An 18,985-nucleotide genomic window follows, 5' to 3' on the forward strand; every position below is an offset into this window, starting at 1 on the left:
TGCTTTGATGCCAACATCTATTTTTGCTGTGCTTGCATAATTTTCCACACACGAGCGGCTGGATGAGGGAATGGCAGCCACAGCTCTGGTCCCCACCATTCTCTAATGCGGCTTCTCTCCTCTGTGTTCCAGCTTGTGTGTGCACTAGCCTCCCGTCCCCCACCCCCACCCCAGAGTCCCAAAAAGCAGACCAGGCATTTTGTCTGAATGCTGACTAAGGGTATCACTCATGTGGACCCCATGATCCATCGGTTGTGAAAAGGGCCCTTCGGTCAATCTCCTTGTGGCTCAATGCACGTCCCTTCCCCAACACACATGGTTCCCTGTGACCTCATCCTCACATGTCCCTCCCTGGGTCCCAAGCCTTTGCAGCTCTTGCTTCACGGAGGAATGACTTTCTTATTAGTCTTGCTATGCTGTGTCTGAGGACAGGCTTAGAGCTAAGGTGGAGAAAGGAGGCTCCGGGAGTCAGACATTCAGAAGCGACAAGGGAACCCCTGGGAGGCAGAAACTGCAGAGCGGGACAAAGGCTTCTTCAGTTTGACAGATCTTAGAATAGAAAATCAGGCTTGTGGAAGGTTGGAGTATCCTTCTTTACTCCTTTCTCATCACCTACCTGTGAGCCCCAAACCCAGCCACCTTTAATCCATCGGGTGCTAGTCTCATGCACACGTGTGTGTGTGTGTGTGTGTGTGTGTGTGTGTGTGTGTGTTTCTTATGTATATGGATATATGTGGAGGTCATAGGTTACTCTCATCTGCTGTTCCTCAGGCATAATACACATTGTTTTATTTAAAAAAAAAAGATCGTATTTATTTTATGTATATGAGTACACTGTAGCTGTCTTCAGACACACCAGAAGAGGGCATCAGATCCCACTACAGATGACTATGAGCCACCATGTGGTTGCTGGGAATTAAACTCAGGACCTCTGGAGAGCAGCCCGTCCATAATTTTTAAATATAATTTCAGAAAAGTCCTTCGCTGGTCTAGAACTTGCCAATCAGGCGAGGCTGTCTGGCTAGTGAGTGCCAGGGATCTGCTTGGCTCCGCTTTCTTGGTGCTCGATTACAACCTGGGATTGTAAACCACCACAACAGGGATTTAGCTCAGGCCGTCTGTAAATTCTGCAGTAAGGCACCTATGTGCCCGCATCCTGCTGGAGAATGGGACATTAGCAGCACTGATGTTGACACGCAATTCATTCTTAACCTGTTGATCTGCCCTGTAGGAATGAGTTTGTTTACGGTGACCTGAGGGTCCTGCACCGGCCATCCTTGCCTCGAGAAAATGAGCAAAGTCACCAGAGGACTCTGCATTAGGTGCCCTATGCCAGGAGCCAGCAGGTCCCAACAGCACTTCTTAGTTTCATAGCGTTTGTTGGCCATGAGCCAGCGGCTAGCCGTGTTTGATCATTATTTCAGGAACTGGTTATTGACGCGCTGCTTGGCAAGCAGTCGTGTAGGCTGATGTCGGTATGCAGGTGAGGGCTGGCACCAGTTGGGTCAAGGCCACGTTTGGACAGTGAAAAAAATAAGGTGGGGACAAAGCTTTTATAAGGCAGGAGAGAAGGAGAAGGAAGGAGAATCAAGATAGAGACAGGGAAGGATGACCCAGATCCAGGTGGTGAGTTTATTGTGTGGATGTATTGTGGATTGAGCATTTAACATGTAAATCTGATTGTTGGGTTACAGTTTGTGGAGATTGATTTTAATGGGTTCTTGGGAGTTTATACCATAACTATTAGGGGGTAGGTGTTAGGGATATAAGCAGAGTCCATAGTAAGAGAGCTGGCGTGGTAGCGACCCGCCTGAGTCAGAGAGTACTTGGAGGGAGCGTGGAGCCGCTGAGATAAATTAGCCCTAGTTTGAACGGCCCACTGGAGCCGGAACTAGCGAGGGCACGACTGCCAGGGTACGTGCTCGTGGGAACCGGTTCCCCCGATTTTTTGTTTTTACCACAACACAGCCACGCCTTCTCTCATTGCTGCTGTTCCCACGAAGAACGTTGCTCCGTCATTAGGAAGCTGAGGATCTGCCCCGAGAGAGAGAGGCGAGTATGTGTGTGCATGTGTATGTATGTGTGTGTATGTGCATATGTGTGTGCGCCTTTGTGTATGTATGTGTGCATGTACATAGGTGTGTGTGCCTGTGTGTGTGTGTGTGTGTGTGTGTGTGTGTGTGTGTGTGCGTGCATGCCACCATGCTTGGTTTTGCATATAGGTGCTGGGGATCTGAACTCAGGTCCTCGTCTTTGCACAGCAAACACTGTACCCTCTCTCCAATCCTCTATGCTCAGGGGTTTCTGAGAAAAAGAAGCAATAGGTCACGGTCCTGTGTGAGCCAGTGCCACAGTCTTTCTGCTTGCTGGTCACTGGAAGGAGCCATAAAGTTCATACAGTTTATTCATTCCGAGACTCCACACAGCCTTCCCTTACTAATAATAAGCCACAAAAGCAGAAGAACTAAGCTGCCTGAGCCCAGGTGTCCCTCGTAGAAATGTTTCACTCTTTGGATGGTGGCAAGCGAAAGCGGGGGCAGGACGAAGGTAGAGAGTGTCTAACGTTAGATACCGTAAGACGTGAGAGTCTTCCAGAGGGGAGACAAAGGGGAGGAGACGCCACCAGCCACAGAGGTGGTGTCTATGAAATCTGCCGTGTGGCTTGATTTCCTGTAAAATATATGGTTAAGAAGGTCCCCCTTGGTTCTTGGGCAACGTGCTCCAAGACACCCCGTAGATGCACTTACGTAATGATGGATAGTAAGAACCCCATATACATCCACGTTTTTCTACTCATACATATGTACATACATATGTATGCAGTGATAATTTTGGTTTCTTTTAAAAAAACATAGAAATAGTATGGGAATATGTTTTCGTTTTAACCCCAGGGGTGGGATGTGGGGCTGCTTCACAGCAGGTGGCTGTGATTTGCCTCGTGCTCTAGCAGGGGAGTGACTTTGCCAGTGGCAGATAGTTCCTGTGACTGTGTGACGTTTGGAATTCTGGGGACTTTTCAGAGGATATAGAGGATGCGAGGACCCTGAGAGAGTGGGCTGGTGGTGGGTCGTTGGTGGGTGGCTGTTGGTGGGGTGGCTGTTGGGTTGTTGGTGGGTGGCTGTTGGTGGGCTGTTGGTGGGTGGCTGTTGGGTTGTTGGTGGGTTGTTGGTGGGTGGCTGTTGGTGGGTTGTTGGTGGGTGGCTGTTGGTTGCTATAGTTGTGCACAAAGAGACAAGAAGAGAAAAGTGGGATATCCTGACAGTGAAGATCAAACTTGCCCCAAGGAACTCAATACCCCCAATCAGTCGGAAGTAGTCTCTCGATATTGTCCCCCACCCCCTTTTCCTATCCTTCTTTGTCTCCAACCTAGTGTTAGGGAGTTGAAAGGGTGGAGGAAGAGAGGTGAAAGAAAACACAATCCACCAAGCAGCCAAAGTCCACCCACACACACACACACACACACACACACACACACACACACACACACACACCCCACATACAGCAACAACATTTTAATATATAAGTTAGATACAGTAAGAGGCTAATAGCAATAACAAACAAAAAAGAACAATTATAATGACATACAGCAATACATGCTATGAATGAAGATACTCTCAAAATATCTCATTTCCTCATTGTGTAGTAGTAAGATTTCTTAGAGTCAGTCCCCTCTTCTTTGAAATATTGTATCTTATTTTTAATTGTAGCATTTGTGTGTGTGTCTGTGGATGGGTATGGGTATTTGAGAAGGTCAACCAAAGGGTGTTAGTTACGCTCTCTGGAGCTGGGATTAGAGGCAGTAGTTACCCTCCTGACAACGGTGCCGAAAACCAAACTTGGGTTCTCTGGGAGATCCAGATGTGCTGTGAACATCTCAGTCACTTCTCCAACCTTGTACATTTATTTTTGGAGGGACGCTCTCTCACCATTTAGCCCTGGCTGACCTGGAACTTTCTATGCAGAGACCAGGTTGTCCCCAAATATGCAATAGTAGTTCTCCAGCCTCTGCCTCCTGGGTGCTGGGGTTACAGGCCTGCATTGCCACACCAACCTTAAAATACTTAGTTTGAGTGAACAGTACCTTGGGCAACTCCTTCATTTTCGGTTTCCAAATGACATAAGCTGTGTTTATGGTAAGAGCTCCTTCTATTGTAATGGCTGCCTCTGCTAAGAGCGAGTAATGAAAGTGTGCTGCTAGTCCGTTACCATGCTTGAATCAGAGAGAGAGGCTTCCGACTTCTTCCTCAATCTGGTCATAACCACTTATCCCATAGGTGACCCAGGACCCTATTCTACAGCTAGCTTGTCCCCTGACCAAGCACTGCTATTGACACATCTATACCCAGGGAGGAGAGATGACCATTCTCATGCCATTTGACCCAAAGCAGGCAATGACCACTCCCCATTACTCAAGGAACAGAGTGGTGTGAGGTCACCAGAGGGAAATGCACCCTCAGGAGCAGCCCAGACTCACCTGTGCTCAGACAGAGAAAGACCGACCCATGAGTTTTTGTTTTTTGTTTTTTTTGTTTTGTTTTTTTAATGTGGCTGTAGGAACAGCTGCAGCATTTGCATGGTCAGGTAAAAACGATCTATGGTTCCTTTCATAAGAATTACCAAGGCAGGGCTGGAGAGATGCTCAGTGGTTAAAAGCACCAACTGCTCTTCCAGAGGTCCTGAGTTCAATTCCCAACAACCACGTGGTGGCTCCCAACCATCTGTAATGGGATCGGATGCTCTCTTCTGATGTGTCTGAAGACAGCTATAGTGTACTCATATACGTGAAATAAATATTTCTTAAAAAAAAAAAAGAATTACCAAGGCTTTCAAAATGGCCGCTACCGAGCATTAAAGTGAGCCCAGGCCCTGTGAAGAAGTGGCAGGTCCCCGTGTGCTTGCACAGATCACACCCCTGAAGCAAGTTTTGTTTAGCAGACCTTCGGCCTCACTTCCCCCGTTTTGTGTGGCGATAAGCTGTTCAGGCCCTCTGCCCTATTTGGTCCCAAAGAGAAGGTCTCTTCACTGCTGCCTGCACTGCTACACTTCCTGAGTGTTAATCCTCTGCCTCAAACCAACCTCTCCCTTGGCAGCTGGATCATCTGTTTCCATCAGGGAAATTTCAGTTCCAAGCCAGAGGATGAGGTCTGCCTTCACAGTGCCACTGAGCAGACCCATCAGACCAGGGCATTCCTAAGATGGGTCATTAATGACCCAAGCCCTGTTATTCAGTCATAACTGTTACCACATGTGGGACACCAACGGCCCAGGCCGGGCTGAATGATAGAGGTCATTTCCTTTTCAGCTCATTACAGATTTAAAAACATTGCGACTCAGCCTCACCCAGGGTACTACAGGCATGTGTTGCTGTGAAATGGCTCGCCCTCAGCTGCTTGCACCTCTCAAAATCCCCCTTTCCTAGTCCCTCTTCTTCCTTCTCCCTCTTGTCCTCTCACTATGTCGTCCTGGTTGGCCTTGAGCTCACTATGTAGACCAGTCCGGCAGGAACTCACAGAGATCTGCCTGCCTCTGCCTATCAAGCGCTGGTCTTGAAAGCCTATGCCAGCCCCACGCAGTCGCCCCTTTCCCATTCTTGATCGTAAGGCTGGGGTGAAGCATGAGGGAAGGAACGTAGTTCATGCTTAAGCCATGCTATTGGCCACAGTGATTGGTTCAGTGATGGTCAGGTGACTGTTTCAACTTCTACAATGATTGGTTCAGGGAGGAGCATGTGACCATTGCAGCCTCCAATGAGCCTCAGGTCTCAGTTGACCCTAGTTGCTGTGAAGTCAAGATTGAGGAGCCTTTGATGATCATAATATGACTTTATGAGGAGCAGCTACCCACCTGTGAATCAAGGCAACCATAGCGAAGCATCAAGAGGAGACGAGAAGACGGAGGGGAGACAGAAGGGAGGGAAAGGGGGGAGAGGGAGGGCGAGGGAAAGGAATGGATGGGGAGGGAAAGAAAGGAGGGAGGAGAGGAGGGGTAAAGAAGGGGAAGCATAGAGGGAAGGGGAGAGAAGGGAAGGAAAAAGGGAGGAGGAGGAGGAGGGGAAGAAGGAGGGGAGAGAGGGGAGGGAGACCAGGAAGAGAGAGGGAGGAAGAGGGAGAGAGGGAGGAGAGAGGGAGGGAGGAGAGAGGGGGGAGAAGGGAGAGGGGAGAGAGACTAACACTAGGCTGGTGGATTCTTTTCTTTGATTAAGCACGCCTCACTAATACGCAGAAGGGTCCTTTATAGCCTATACTTTTCACACTCAGTTGTGAGATGATGGTGGGGATGTGCAGTTGTAGGGGCTATTGGAGTGGCATGACCAAGGACAGACAGACAGCTAAGGACTAAGGCAGACAAAAGCCAGGGTTCAATGTCTTCTTAGATGTAATTCTTTTTGCCAGCAAGCTGCCTCCTGCTCTAGGGGGCAGAGCGGGGCGTGGTGATGGATGATGGCCATCAGGCCAGTGGTGGACAGATGGGGTGGGGGGTAGGGGGTGTATGGTGGGAGATGGGGGTGGGAGGGATCAGAGCAGGCGATCTGGAAGAGAGGACATACATGGGGCAGGCAGTGCTGGAGAGCCCTGGAGGATACAGGGGCTGCTCAGGGAAATTTTCTTTTGAGTTTGTGGCACTGGACCACGCTGTTTGAAAGAGACCTGACTCAGGGCCGGGAGGATGAGATCCTGGAGATCATATGGTTGCAGCCTCCATTGTTCACAAGCTTCTGTTTGTGAACTGAGCTGTCATGGTGAAGAGCCAGGACCCTGGCACCTTTTAATTCGTCTGGAACGTTTCAACTCAGATATCTCTAAGGTGCCAGCTTTCTTTTAGCATGCCGGACTCTGACAAGCTTGGGTCACAGGAATAACTTGGACAGTTGCTGAGAAGATTTTCATTTTTCTTTTAGAGTGGAGTCTGAAGGGAATCTGTTCTCTTTCCACAAGGCAGTTCCTGGGATCGAACTCAGATCATCATACTTGGTGGCAAGCACCTTCACCCACTGAGCCATCTTGCCAGCCCAGTCCTGCAGTTTTATAGGCCCTCAAACAAGTCATTTAGTCAGGCCCTAGAGCTGGGTTTCAGAGAGCAGCACTTACTTGGCCTTCCTCAAAACTAATGTAAGTTAAATGAGACTTAAGTCCTTGACCTTTAAGGAGACTTCAGAGGAACCAGGGTCCATGTATCATGTTTCCCGAGCCACCCTCTGTGTCTGACCTGCAAACCTACTGGACTCATCAGCTTTCTGTGGGCAGAGGGGGCCTCTTGACCCTGCAACTTTGTTTCAAAATCCCTAATCAGAAACAGCAATACTCTGCCTGCAGGCAAATCTGGAGTGAGGGCCATGGTGGATGTAAGGAAATGGCCATTGCTGCTTTTTCTCTTTTGTGGTTCCCAAGCCATGAATCCCTAAGGCCTTGCATTATCGCTGGCTGACATAGAGGCAGGAAAGTGAAATGGCAAGTCTGGGTATGACGATGACAGCAGACTTTGCGAGGAAGCATTCCTCCTGCTTTCCCCTTCTGGCAACCAAGTCATATCCAGGGTATTCTCCAGCTCTCAGACAAGTGGTTCCTCAGAAGATGATGGGAAGACTGGACTGCTGATCCATGCACACACCCAGCTGATGGAGGCAGAGGTCAGGTGGGGAGGAAGCTAAAGGGGTTCCAGGGGCTGTAGATTGAGGCCGGCCTCATAGAGGGGAGAGAGTGGCTACGCCTCATCAGTCTGGAAACCTTCTATTCTGAATCCTGCAAGCCCCCTTTCCCTTAGCAGATGGTCTCCTGATTATTATATGGCTTGGCACTTAGGGAATGCAGGATCATGAGAGTCTGGGTAAAACCTGCCCAGAGAGACAGAGCAAAGCTGATTCTATGGGGGCCATGGATATGGCTCAGTGGGCAGAGAGCTTGCCAAAACCTGAGTTCAAATCCCCAGGACTCATGTGAATCTGGGCACAGTAACACACACATCTATAATCTCAGTGACAAGCAGGTGACCTTGTCAGAGCCCCTGTCCCTTCCCAACTCTATCCCTCTCCATCCCACTATTGCTTGTATTTAAACTCAGACATCTTAAGGTTTGAAAAATGAGACCAAGTAGGGTGACTGTCACTTCCTGAGCTCACAGATATAAATGCTTGGAGCTGTCCCCACTCTGGAGAAGGGCCTGCCATCTAAGTGTCTGCCATAATTATTAGAGTTTCCCCAACACCAGCTGTGGCCTTCGCACATAACTTTTTTTTCCCCCATCTGGTTTCCATTTTCCCAGCTATAATACAGAATTAATGATGACAGCTACTCACAAGGCGTGCGGTAGGAGAGTGTCATGGCGTATATTTAAAGAGAGAAGTTGTCGACCGTAAACTGCTTTACATGAACCGTGTGTTTTCAAAATCAACTTTATTAATCATTATGAGTTCTGCTAGGTCCCTCTAGACTATGGTGAAGACACGATTTCAACACTTCACGGTTCACAAAGGAACAAACTGTTAGGAGGGGACCCTAGAGAAGAAGGAAGAACACAGGGATGAAGGAGAGGAGGAATTCGGGGGCCTTGCTCACTGGTAATCAGTTTACAGCCCAGCTTCACTCCCTAGCAGAGGCTTTTGGATTTCTCTGTGTACGAGTGTAGGGGTCCCCGGGGAGAGGCAGGGCCCTCTGGTCCCGATGGTCTCCTTGGGCTTCTCTGACCCAATAGATCTGCTTGTTAAAAACCCTGAGAATTGCTAGGGCTTGGCAAGGGTGCAAGATTTAAACAGAGAGACAGGAGGAAGTGAAAGGTTTGCTCTTAAAAGATCCGCAAGAGCTGGGTGTGCGGCAGGCAGACACCTGTCACCTTAGCTCTTGAGAAGCTGAGGCAGGAGGATAGTGAAGAGCACCTAGGGTTAACTCTGTAGACCCTGTCTCTGAAACAACAACAACAACAACAACAACAACAACAACAACAACAACAACTCCTCAGTCCCAAAACAAAACCAGAAAACGCAGAGGAAATCCTTATTATCACTAGTCTATAATTTACGAGAGGTGTGTGCACATGTATGCGTATTTGTGTATGTGTGTTCCTGCATGTCTGTAGGTGTGGATTTGTGTGCACATGGTATATGTGTATGTGTGTGCGTGGTGATTTCCATTCCGAGAACCCAGTGGGTCTCCATCTTTTTCCACAAGAGACCCTGGGGACTCCAAATTAAAGGGAGGCTACTCAGGAGAGACGTGTGTGTGTGTGTGTGTGTGTGTGTGTGTGTGTGTGTGTGTGTACACATGTGCAAGCTCTTGCACATACCTGGTGATCTGGCCTCAGACACCTGAAAGCACACTAGTGGCATTTGGCGAGGCCCAGATTGTTAAACAACGCCCTTCCGATCCTACGTAAATCCATCTACCGATAACTGGGCATTCACGTAAGGAGGAAGGGCACGGGATTTGCTTTCGGGGAAGTAGGAACTGTGGACTGGGAGTCTCAACAGCTGGCTGGTTTGAATTGTACCATGCGGAGGCTCTAGGCGCAGGCTGAGGTCTGGGACAGGTGCTGATTGCTGGGGTCATTTAGAGGTCAAGACTCCAGGTCTGTTGTTTGCTACTGGCGTGCAGCTCTCTCGCTCAGGCTAGAAGATCTCTTCTGGTTGGTAGATGGGAGGAGGGCCCCCACGCTGGTCTCTGCTAGGAGACAGTGTCCCTCAGCACCCCATAACTCAACAAGGGAGCCGTGATGTTACAGTCACCTTGCATCCCTGGGGACTTGCGTCTCTTGCTTGAGACGGGTGAGGAAGGAAACAGCCCGTTGGGATAAATTTAGTGCTGCCCTAAGTACCTTGCTCAACACTTGCCCAGCCTGGCATTCACCTCTGTTTATATCCAACTCAGTGGAATGCAGCATGGCTGTGACTTTCCAAATGCTTCTCACTCTCCTCTCCTGAGTAGTTTCCCTTGATTTTTCGAGTCCCTGGGGGAGACCCACTGGGTTCTCGGAGTGGAAATCACCCCTCACACACATACACATATGCCATGTACACACAGTCCATACCTACAGACAGGTACAAACACACACACATACTACAGAAGCACAGCCTTCCCCCCAGACCATCTTACAAGAGAAAACAGCACCCCAAGCTGGTGAGGCTCTGACATTTACACACAAAATAGCCCGGGGGAGATGTCAAATTAAAGGGGATGGGAATTAAAGGGGATGAGTTCTCCAAGGATGTAAGTTGGGGACACTGGGAAGGCCACTAGTGCTGGATCAGGTCACCATCATTTCCTATTAAAATTATCCCAATGAACAAGCCAGTGCCTCTCCCCAAGCCAGCTGCCTGCTCCGGGAACTGGGCAGGGCCAGCTCCCCATCCCAGGGGAGACCCAGATGGTCAGTGATGTAACCCGCACTTCCTTTATTTATCTGGAGCCTCCAGATCGCCTGCAAGAGGAAATCAAGCAAACGGAACCACCATGCAGACAGCAGCTGGCTTTCCTTGGCTTTCTAGCTTGTTCTTGAGTTGAGGTTGAAAACCTGGCAAGAACTAGAGCTGTTCCCTCCAGTTAAAAGTAATATCTGTCCACGTACAGAGCATGCGTTTTCCTGTAGATGTGGGTTCTTTGACCAAAGCATCACATTCTGTTTACATTGTTTTAATTGACAAAGATGCCTTTGAGGGATAAAGGATTTGTAGAGGAAAACAGAATAGCGGGTACAGTCTTCCACTGGTCTGTCTTTGCCTAGTAACTTGGATGGGGGTGGGTCCCCGCACGAACAATCCTGCTTTATGCAGCAGCCTTCCTTGGGACCTGTGGGTGACAACTCAGTGGAGGGGGAAGGCTGGCTGGCATTCTCGATTCTGTCTGTTTTAGACGGTGACTTGTTTGTTTGAGCCAGAGTCTCAATATGAAGCCCAGGCTGGCCTTGGATTAAAGAGTCCTCTGTCCCAGCCTTCCAAGTACCAGGCTTACAGATGTGCAACACCCAGCTTTAGATGTTAACTTTAATCAGAGGCTAAGTGAAAGGGGACATTTCGAAATCATGCCAGAAGTGGTCATTTCTTCCTGGGCTATCACATTCCAGCTCCTGAGCCTTTATTAAGGCATTTGAGACAATAAATATAATCTTAAAACAAATTGTGTGTGTGAGTGTATGTTAGTGATGAGTGTATGTTAGTGACATGTGTTAGTGACGAGTGTGAATATGTGTGTGTGTTAGTGATGAGTGTGTGTTAGTGGTGAATTGTGTGAGTGTGTGTTAATGATGAGGTTATGTATAAGTGTGTGTTAGTGATGAGTGTGTGTGAGTGCATTAGTGATAAGTGTATGTGAGTGTGTGTTAGTGATGATTGTGTATGAGTGTGTGTTCATGATGAGTGCGAGTGTGTGAGAATGTATGTGTTAGTGATGAGAGTGTGTCTGTAAGTGAGTGTATATGAGTATGTGTTAGTGATGAGTGTGTGTTACTGATGACTATGTGTTACTGATGAGTGTATGTGTTATTGATGAGTGTGTGTGACTGTGTGAGTGTGTGTTAGTGATTAGTATGTATGTGTGTTATTGATTGATGTATGAGTGTGTGTTAATGTGAGTGTGTGTTAGTGATGAGTGTGTGAGTGTATGTGTTAGTGATGAGTGTGTGTTGGTGATGAGTGTGTATGAGTGTGTGTTGTGATGTGTGTGACAATGTGGGTGTGTGGTAGTGATGAGTGTTTCCATGTGCTGTGTTAGTGATGAGTGTGGTGTGTGAAAGTGTGTGACAAGTGATGAGGTGTGTTAGTGATGAGACTGTGTGCTCTGTGTAAGTGTGTATAAGTGATCAGTGTCTGTAGAGTGTGTGTTTACACTTTGAATGTGTGTGTTTGATGAATAAATGAGTGATGTGAGTTGTATGGGATGTAGTCGTCACAAGCAAAAGGCAATGACAGACAGAAGTGTGAGGTGACAGGGTGTGTGTGGCGTGTGTGTGTGTGTGTACCACCCACTGAGTGTGTACCACAGTGATGAGTGTGAATTTGTGTGTCTGTGATCATTCAACCTGCCAGGGTCTGGTGACAAACAAATGGTTTTCCTCCATCATGCTGTGTTGTTGGTCCTGGAGCTCACTGATCTGACTAGACACTGTGGCCAGTAAATCCCAAGGTTCCCCTCAGCGCTGAGACTACGGGCACACACTGCTCTGTCTGGTCTGTATACAGATGTTGGATCAAACTCAGGCCCTGAGGCCTGCATGGCATGTACTCTGTAGTGCCCCAACTGTAGATCCTTACACTTTGGAATGCTTAATACGTGTTTGATGAATGAATAGACTGATGTGTGGGTTACTATGGGATGTAGTCATCACAAAGCAAGAGCAATGACAGAAGTGCCAGAGAGGACAGGGTGTGGCCGAGAGCCCATCCCTCCCTTCTATACCACCCACTAGAGGAGATACCACAGCCATCTCAGACCCTCTGACTTTACTTCTCTGTCAATATCATTCAACCAAGACCAAGCCTGGGACAAACAAATGAACAACACGTCTTTCTGCCCTCCTTGTTTTTCTGAGATGCAGGGAAGAGGCTCACTTCAGCTTAGTAATTAATTGCTTGACCCTCTTGGGACAAGCTTAGCTTGAGCAAGCAGGAGCTGAAGTCCTTGTGTCCTGCCTTGTCTGGGCCCAAAACTCTACCCTTTCTGTGCCTAGAACTCAAGGTAGGTCTGGAACTGCAAGGCTCCAAGTCAAGAGCTGCTTCTGCGCCCCTCCCTGCCACCGTGGCCCTGCATGGCTCTAGGCAGCGACATGGTTACAAGACAGGACAGAGAGTTCTCCGAGTAAAGTGCAGCACGGTTGTCCATATGCTTTAAATTATTTAGCTGCATCAAATATTCAGATTTGTAAGAACAATAGAAACTCTATTTAAGAACTCTAAGCACTTGACTAATGAACTGAGTGTCTCCTGCAGTTCCCAGAACCAGTTCAATTCCCAGCAACCACATGGTGCTCAACCATCTGTAATGAGATCTGGTGCCCTCTTCAGGCTCCAGTCATATCAGCAGAATGCCCTGAAATAAAAAATAAATAAAGTCTTTAAAAAAAAAAACCTTTCTTCATGGGGCATATACCCAAAGATGCCCCAACATATAAAAAAGACATTTCCACTATGTTCAAGCTATTTATAATGGATGCTGGAAAGAACCCAGATGCCCATCAACCGAGGAATGGGTACAGAAAATGTGGTACATCTACACAATGGAATATTCTCCCTATGGGAATGTTTGTGTGTGTGGCAAATGTGTGTGGTGTGAAAATGTCATCCTGTGTGTGTGTTTCACAGAAAGGGTGTATGCACTTCATGCTGCTTTCAAATGCTTGAATTACCCAGATTTTAGAACAAATGGAAACTGACGGATGATCAAAATACCCACTCCTTCTTTAAAGGGAACAAGAATACCTTTGAAGCCCAAAGATTAAAACAGAGACTGCAGGGACACCCATTTACTGAACCTGCCCACATGTGGCCCTATATTACACCCATACTTAGACAAGATTATGGTGCTGATCTCAAACACAGCCAGAATACAGCAAATACAGAGGCGAATGCCAGCAAACCACTTAACTGAGAATAGGACCCCGTTGAAGGAATCAGAGAAAGAACTGGAAGAGCTTGAAGGGGCTGAGACCCCATATGTACAACAATGCCAAGCAACCAGAGCTTCCAGGGACTAAGCCACTACCTAAAGACTATACATGGACTGACCCTGGACTCTGACCTCTAGGTAGCAATGAATATCCTAGTAAGAGCACCAGTGGAAGGGAAGCCCTGGGTCCTGCTAAGACTGAACCCCAGTGAACTAGACTCTTGGGGGGAGGGCGGCAATGGGGGGAGGGTGGGGAGGGGAACACCCATAGGGAAGGGGAGGGGGGAGGGGGATGTTTGCCCGGAAACCGGGAAAGGGAATAACACTCTAAATGTATATAAGAAATATTCAAGTTAATAAAAAAAAAACAAAAAACAAAAAAACAAGCCTCTGTCGTGGGTTGTAGAGATAAGTACAGAGAATGATGACCCACATGTACAAAGAAGTCACAACAAAACCCTCTTGCTTGTGTTCTACCTAAAAATTATAAAAAGTGAGAAAAGAAAGATAGGTAAGACTTCCTGGTGTTGCTGAAGATCAAACTGAGGCAGAGGAAGCTCAAGCCAGAGGTCTCTTCCCAGCATGCCAGGCTGTTTCCTGTCTGGTAAGCTTCTAGACCAGCCTGCATGGCTCTTATAAAACACTGGAGGGTCCTTCTGCCTCTCCAGGCTGATCTCAGGTGGGGGAGGGCTTTCTGGAGATGAAAAGGGGGTGGTTTCTGGAAAGGAGGTGGGAGGGGGCTTTCTGGAGAGCTGGCTGCAAGAGTTCACTACTTGAGATTTAGTGCTTTTGCTATTTTTCTATAAAAGTTCATTTTTTTTTTTAAATTGACTAAGGAGTGGGAGAAATGGTTCAGTGGTGAAGAGCTCTGGCCGCTTTTTCAGAGGACCCACGTTTGATTCCCAGCACCCACATGGTGGTTTACAGCTACCGTAACCCCATTTCCAAGGGATCCTACACATCTTTTCTTTTTTTTTTTTTTTCCGGAGCTGGGGACCGAACTCAGGGCCTTGCGCATGCTAGGCAAGCGCTCTACCACTGAGCTAAATCCCCAACCCCCGATCCTACATCTTTTTATGATCTCTGTGTGCACCAGGCATGCGCACTGTGTACACACATACAAAAATATTATACACATATAATTAAAATAAATATATCTTAGACCAAAATTAAAACCAAACCAGTCAACCAAACTAACAAACACCCCCACCCCCCAACTGGGCATGTCGCTCTTTGCCTAGAATCCCAGGATATGGGTCATGAGTTCAAGGTCAGACTCTGATACATAGGTTAGGGTGAGCCTGGGCTACCTGAGATCCTGTCTCGAAAAACAGAATAGGACCTAGCATGATGAGACACACCCTTAATCTCAGCATCCTAAAGGCAGAGCTCTGTGAAGGCTAGCCTTGTCTCCATAAGGAGCTCCAGGCCAGCTAGGGCTGAATAGTGAGACCTTGTCTCAAAAAATAAAAATAAGACAAGGTTAGAGAGATGGTTCAGTGAGTAAAGTGTTTGCCTGCACAAATGTGAGGACCCAAGTTTTGATCCTGAGTACCCACATCAAGAGCCAGACATCAGGGGGAGGCCCATGGCTGTAAAGTCAATCCCAGCACTAGGAGGCAGACAGGAGGATCCCAGGGATTTGCTGACCAGCCGCTATCCAACTGCTGGGTTCCTGAGTCAGTGGGAGATACTGTCTCAAGGTCTAACTAAATGAGGCCTTTTAGATGGTCTGAGCCAGCACTACTCCACTTATTTCAAGTCCAGCCTCTCACAGGGAGCTTAACTTACATGCTTCTGACTGACTTGGACATCACTCATCACAGAGAGATGCTTAATAAATGCCGTCCCTGCCTACGAGAACTTTCCAGCTCATACTTGGCTGGCATTGGCTTCTGACAAAACTGAAGTCCCCCTCTGAGTCCCTTCCTCCAGTCACTGCTTCACGGTGGCTTCACCTTATGAACGGGTAGCCCCAGAAGCAGGCACTGGATACCACCCGATGGTCTCCATACATGTCTCCTCAGGTACTCAAACATACAGGGGAACACCACATACACATCATCAAATCCTATATGGTAATGAGATCTGCCACACTCGTGTATCTACTCTAATGAATCAACGGGAATGTCTTGGACTATAAGTATGATGCAACCTTAAAAAACAATCCCACTGGGTTGATGCCCTGACCCTTTACAAAGGGTTCTGTAGGTGGATCACAACCACCACAATCATCATCATCACCACCATCATCATCATCACCACCATCATCATCACCACCACCATCACCACCACCACCACCACCACCACCACCACCACCACCACCACCACCACCACCACCATCATCATCATCATCATCATCATCATGTGAAATGGTAAAATTATTCCAAGGAAGGTTTTAGCACTGTACAACAAGCAATTTCCTTACACACACGCACACACACACGCACACACACACATACATCACTACATTGAATACCATGGAGAATTCAAGTTGAGCTTTTGTCCAGATTCTTACAACCACACTGAAAAGATTAGGTGTTCACTATAGCAAGTGGACACTTGTTTTCAGGAAGAATAAGACCCATTAGAACAAGATCACTCTTGTTCTAGTGATCAATGAGCCCAAAGGAAGCCAAGGTTTCCATGTGTAGGTGAGAGAAGTGAGAAAAACCACATCTGTTCAATAATTTGAAAACCCTGACTTCTCAATCTTAAAGCTTTCAAAACTGAATATTTATATCTTTATATCATGCTTTAAAATTAGAGAAACCCTGGGGCTGGAGAGATGGCTCAGTGGTAAAGAGTTTTTCCAGAGGACCCGGGTTCTATTTCCAGCACCCACATGGTGGTTTGCAACAGTCTGTACTCCAGTTCCATGGAATCTGATGCCCTCTTCTGGTCCTGCCAGCACTGCATGCAAATGCTATGTGGACTTGTAGGTAGACAGAACACCCATACACAGAAAATAAAAATAAATATATTTTAAATCTAAGAGTGACCCATATGTTTATTATATTTAGTCACTAAGCTGGTTTGTCATTGACCTGCTGTTATAGCCCCTTGTTTCCATATGCTTTACAGCGGGCTACCTTCACAGCCTCCAAGAACACAGACCTTATATTCTTGTTTACCTAAAATGGATGGTTCTAAAACCCTCAGACTTCTTCTCTGTGCTCCAAATATTCAGAGAGTTGGAGAGAAGAGAAATTCAACCTTCTCAAACTTGTGTACCTGCTCCCCCCACTAGCAGATTTTTTGGTCTTTTGGATAAGAAATAGACAGTAGAGCACAAGGAATATGTCTGAAACTTAGCCGCTTGCTCTCCTGGGAACTTGTTAAAATGCAGGATCATCCACCAGGTCTGAGATGTGGCTTCCTAACAGGCTCCCAGATAACACTCGCATGGCTGGCCCTGGGACCACACTCTGCTGAGAGGTTCTGTAGGGGTACAGTGAATAGAAAACTCCTTTTGAACTCGCAGTCCCTGGCTTTCAATCACTTTACTTCTCTGCACTTTAATTTTAAGATAGAGAAGGACCTATCAGATTATTTCAAAGCTCGCATCTGTAGATCTCTTGGTAGGGGGCATCTAGTTTTGATTACAGCAATCTGTCTGCAGTTTGAACACCAATCTCATGTTCTTTCTCTCTCTCTCTCTCTCTCTCTCTCTCTCTCTCTCTCTCTCTCTCTCTCTCTCCTCTCCCCTCCCCCCCTCTCCTTCTCCTCCACCCCCCCCAACAGGAGCACTTGGCTTAACATAGCCAAGACTGACCTGGAACTCCCTAGGTAGCCCAAGTTGGCCTTGAACTCATGATTCCCCTGCGTCATCTGCTTCCAGCAAATGCTAGAAGTACAGGCGTGCACCTCCACACCCAGCTGCAGATCACTATCTATGACGGTTTCAGCCAGGTGGACCGCTGCTCCCAGATTATATGGAGTTGGAGTTTACAGAAACAGCTGGGAGCAGAAATGCAACCTCTCGCAAGGCTTAGGAAGAGCTGAGACACTTGTGCGCAGGATTTCAAATGGCAGGGAAAAGGAGATGTGTACGGGGAGGAGAGGGTTAACTGAATGAATGAATGCAGCCTCCAATAATCTGGGCCTCTGGAGGCGTCCCCTCCCCCAGCGCGCACGTATTTTTCTTTTGAGCATCAAACCGGCTCACACAGAGGATTTTTTTTGCCTAGGATCACAGACACCAGCTAGTTTCTCCTTTAAGTCCCAAAGCAAAAGTCAGGGGAGGAGAGAGAACTTCCGGCGTTGAGGTGGGCGCCCAGAGGAGAGTTTTACCTTGTGTAGGACATGCTCGCTGAAATGAGGGCCAGCTCCGCCCTGGTAGGAGTCCGGTCTCTGCAGATCCATGTTCAGCTCAGAGCCAACTGCTCCCAGCTCTCCCGGCGCTCTGCGTCAGCGCTCCCAGCAGCTCAGCCCAGGCTCTGCGGGGCGCGGCAGGCTCTGGTCCGAGCACTCTGGGGGCTCTGAGGCATCCGTGGTCAGCACTGGACAGCTCCTAAGGTGGCCCGGGGCGGCGCCGACAGGTTCTGCCCAGCCCCCTCAGCCCGAAAGATCAGAGTTCAGCGGGGGAATCGCCGCTGTGCACCCGGGACCAGAGTTGTGAGATACTCGCAGCCCGGAATCACCTGTCTTGTGACTCCAAGATGCTGGGAGCCACGCAAGATTTTGAGGCTAGCAGAGGGATATACGTGCGCACCGTGTTTCTGAGGATCAGCTGCATCACGCTGCGCTGCGGTCCTGTCCTGGAGCTCCTGGTTCCCCATCTTCAGTGACCAAGCATCTCCCTCACAGCTCAACTCAATTCTCATTGCCTGCGGTGCTGGCGAACCTTCCCCTTTGGTCTCTAGACAGTTCCCTCCAGGAGATAAATAACTAGTCTAAGTGAGGCTGGTGGAGGCTCACAGAAAGTGGGGGCTGAGGTTTTGAACATTTGTTCAGCTGAGGGAAAGCATACAGAACCCCCTCAAGACATATAACTCCAAAGTTAAGAACGGTTGGCACAGGAGAGGCAGGTTGGTAAGGGCACAGTATTCTGAATTCTGACCTCAACTTTGAAAGTTGTGACATTGGACCAGACAATCTTTCCTAAGGGATTCGGGGAGGAGGGGGTTTCCTGGGGCTTTGGCTCAGTGGTAGGGTGCTTGCTTAATATGTGAGAAGCTCAGAGTTCTGATCCCAGTACTGCAAAAGAAATAAATAGATGGTTGCAATACCTGTGATGATTGTAAATTTTTTAAGACTTATGTTGCTGGGTTTGATGGCATATGCCTTCTATCCCAGTACTCAGGATGCCGAGGTAGAGGTAGGCAGAGCTCTGTGAGTTCAAGACCAGCTACATAGTGAGTTCCAGGCCAGCTAAGGCAACATGGTCAGACTATGTC

General features: G+C 48.0%; 1 protein-coding gene across 1 annotated transcript in view; it reads right to left on the reverse strand.

Moving 5' to 3' along the window:
- Positions 1–18,358, reverse strand: part of Rab37 (RAB37, member RAS oncogene family) — a 68,107-nt gene extending 49,749 nt beyond the window's left edge. The window contains exon 1 of the mRNA XM_032913166.1: positions 17,880–18,358. Within this exon, the coding sequence (XP_032769057.1) occupies positions 17,880–17,951 (72 nt within the window). The 5' untranslated portion in view covers positions 17,952–18,358. The remainder of the gene's footprint in view (positions 1–17,879) is intronic.
- Between the last annotated feature and the right edge of the window lie 627 nt (positions 18,359–18,985).

The sequence above is a fragment of the Rattus rattus genome, chromosome 9 (genome assembly GCF_011064425.1).
Source record: "Rattus rattus isolate New Zealand chromosome 9, Rrattus_CSIRO_v1, whole genome shotgun sequence".
NCBI lineage: Eukaryota > Metazoa > Chordata > Mammalia > Rodentia > Muridae > Rattus > Rattus rattus.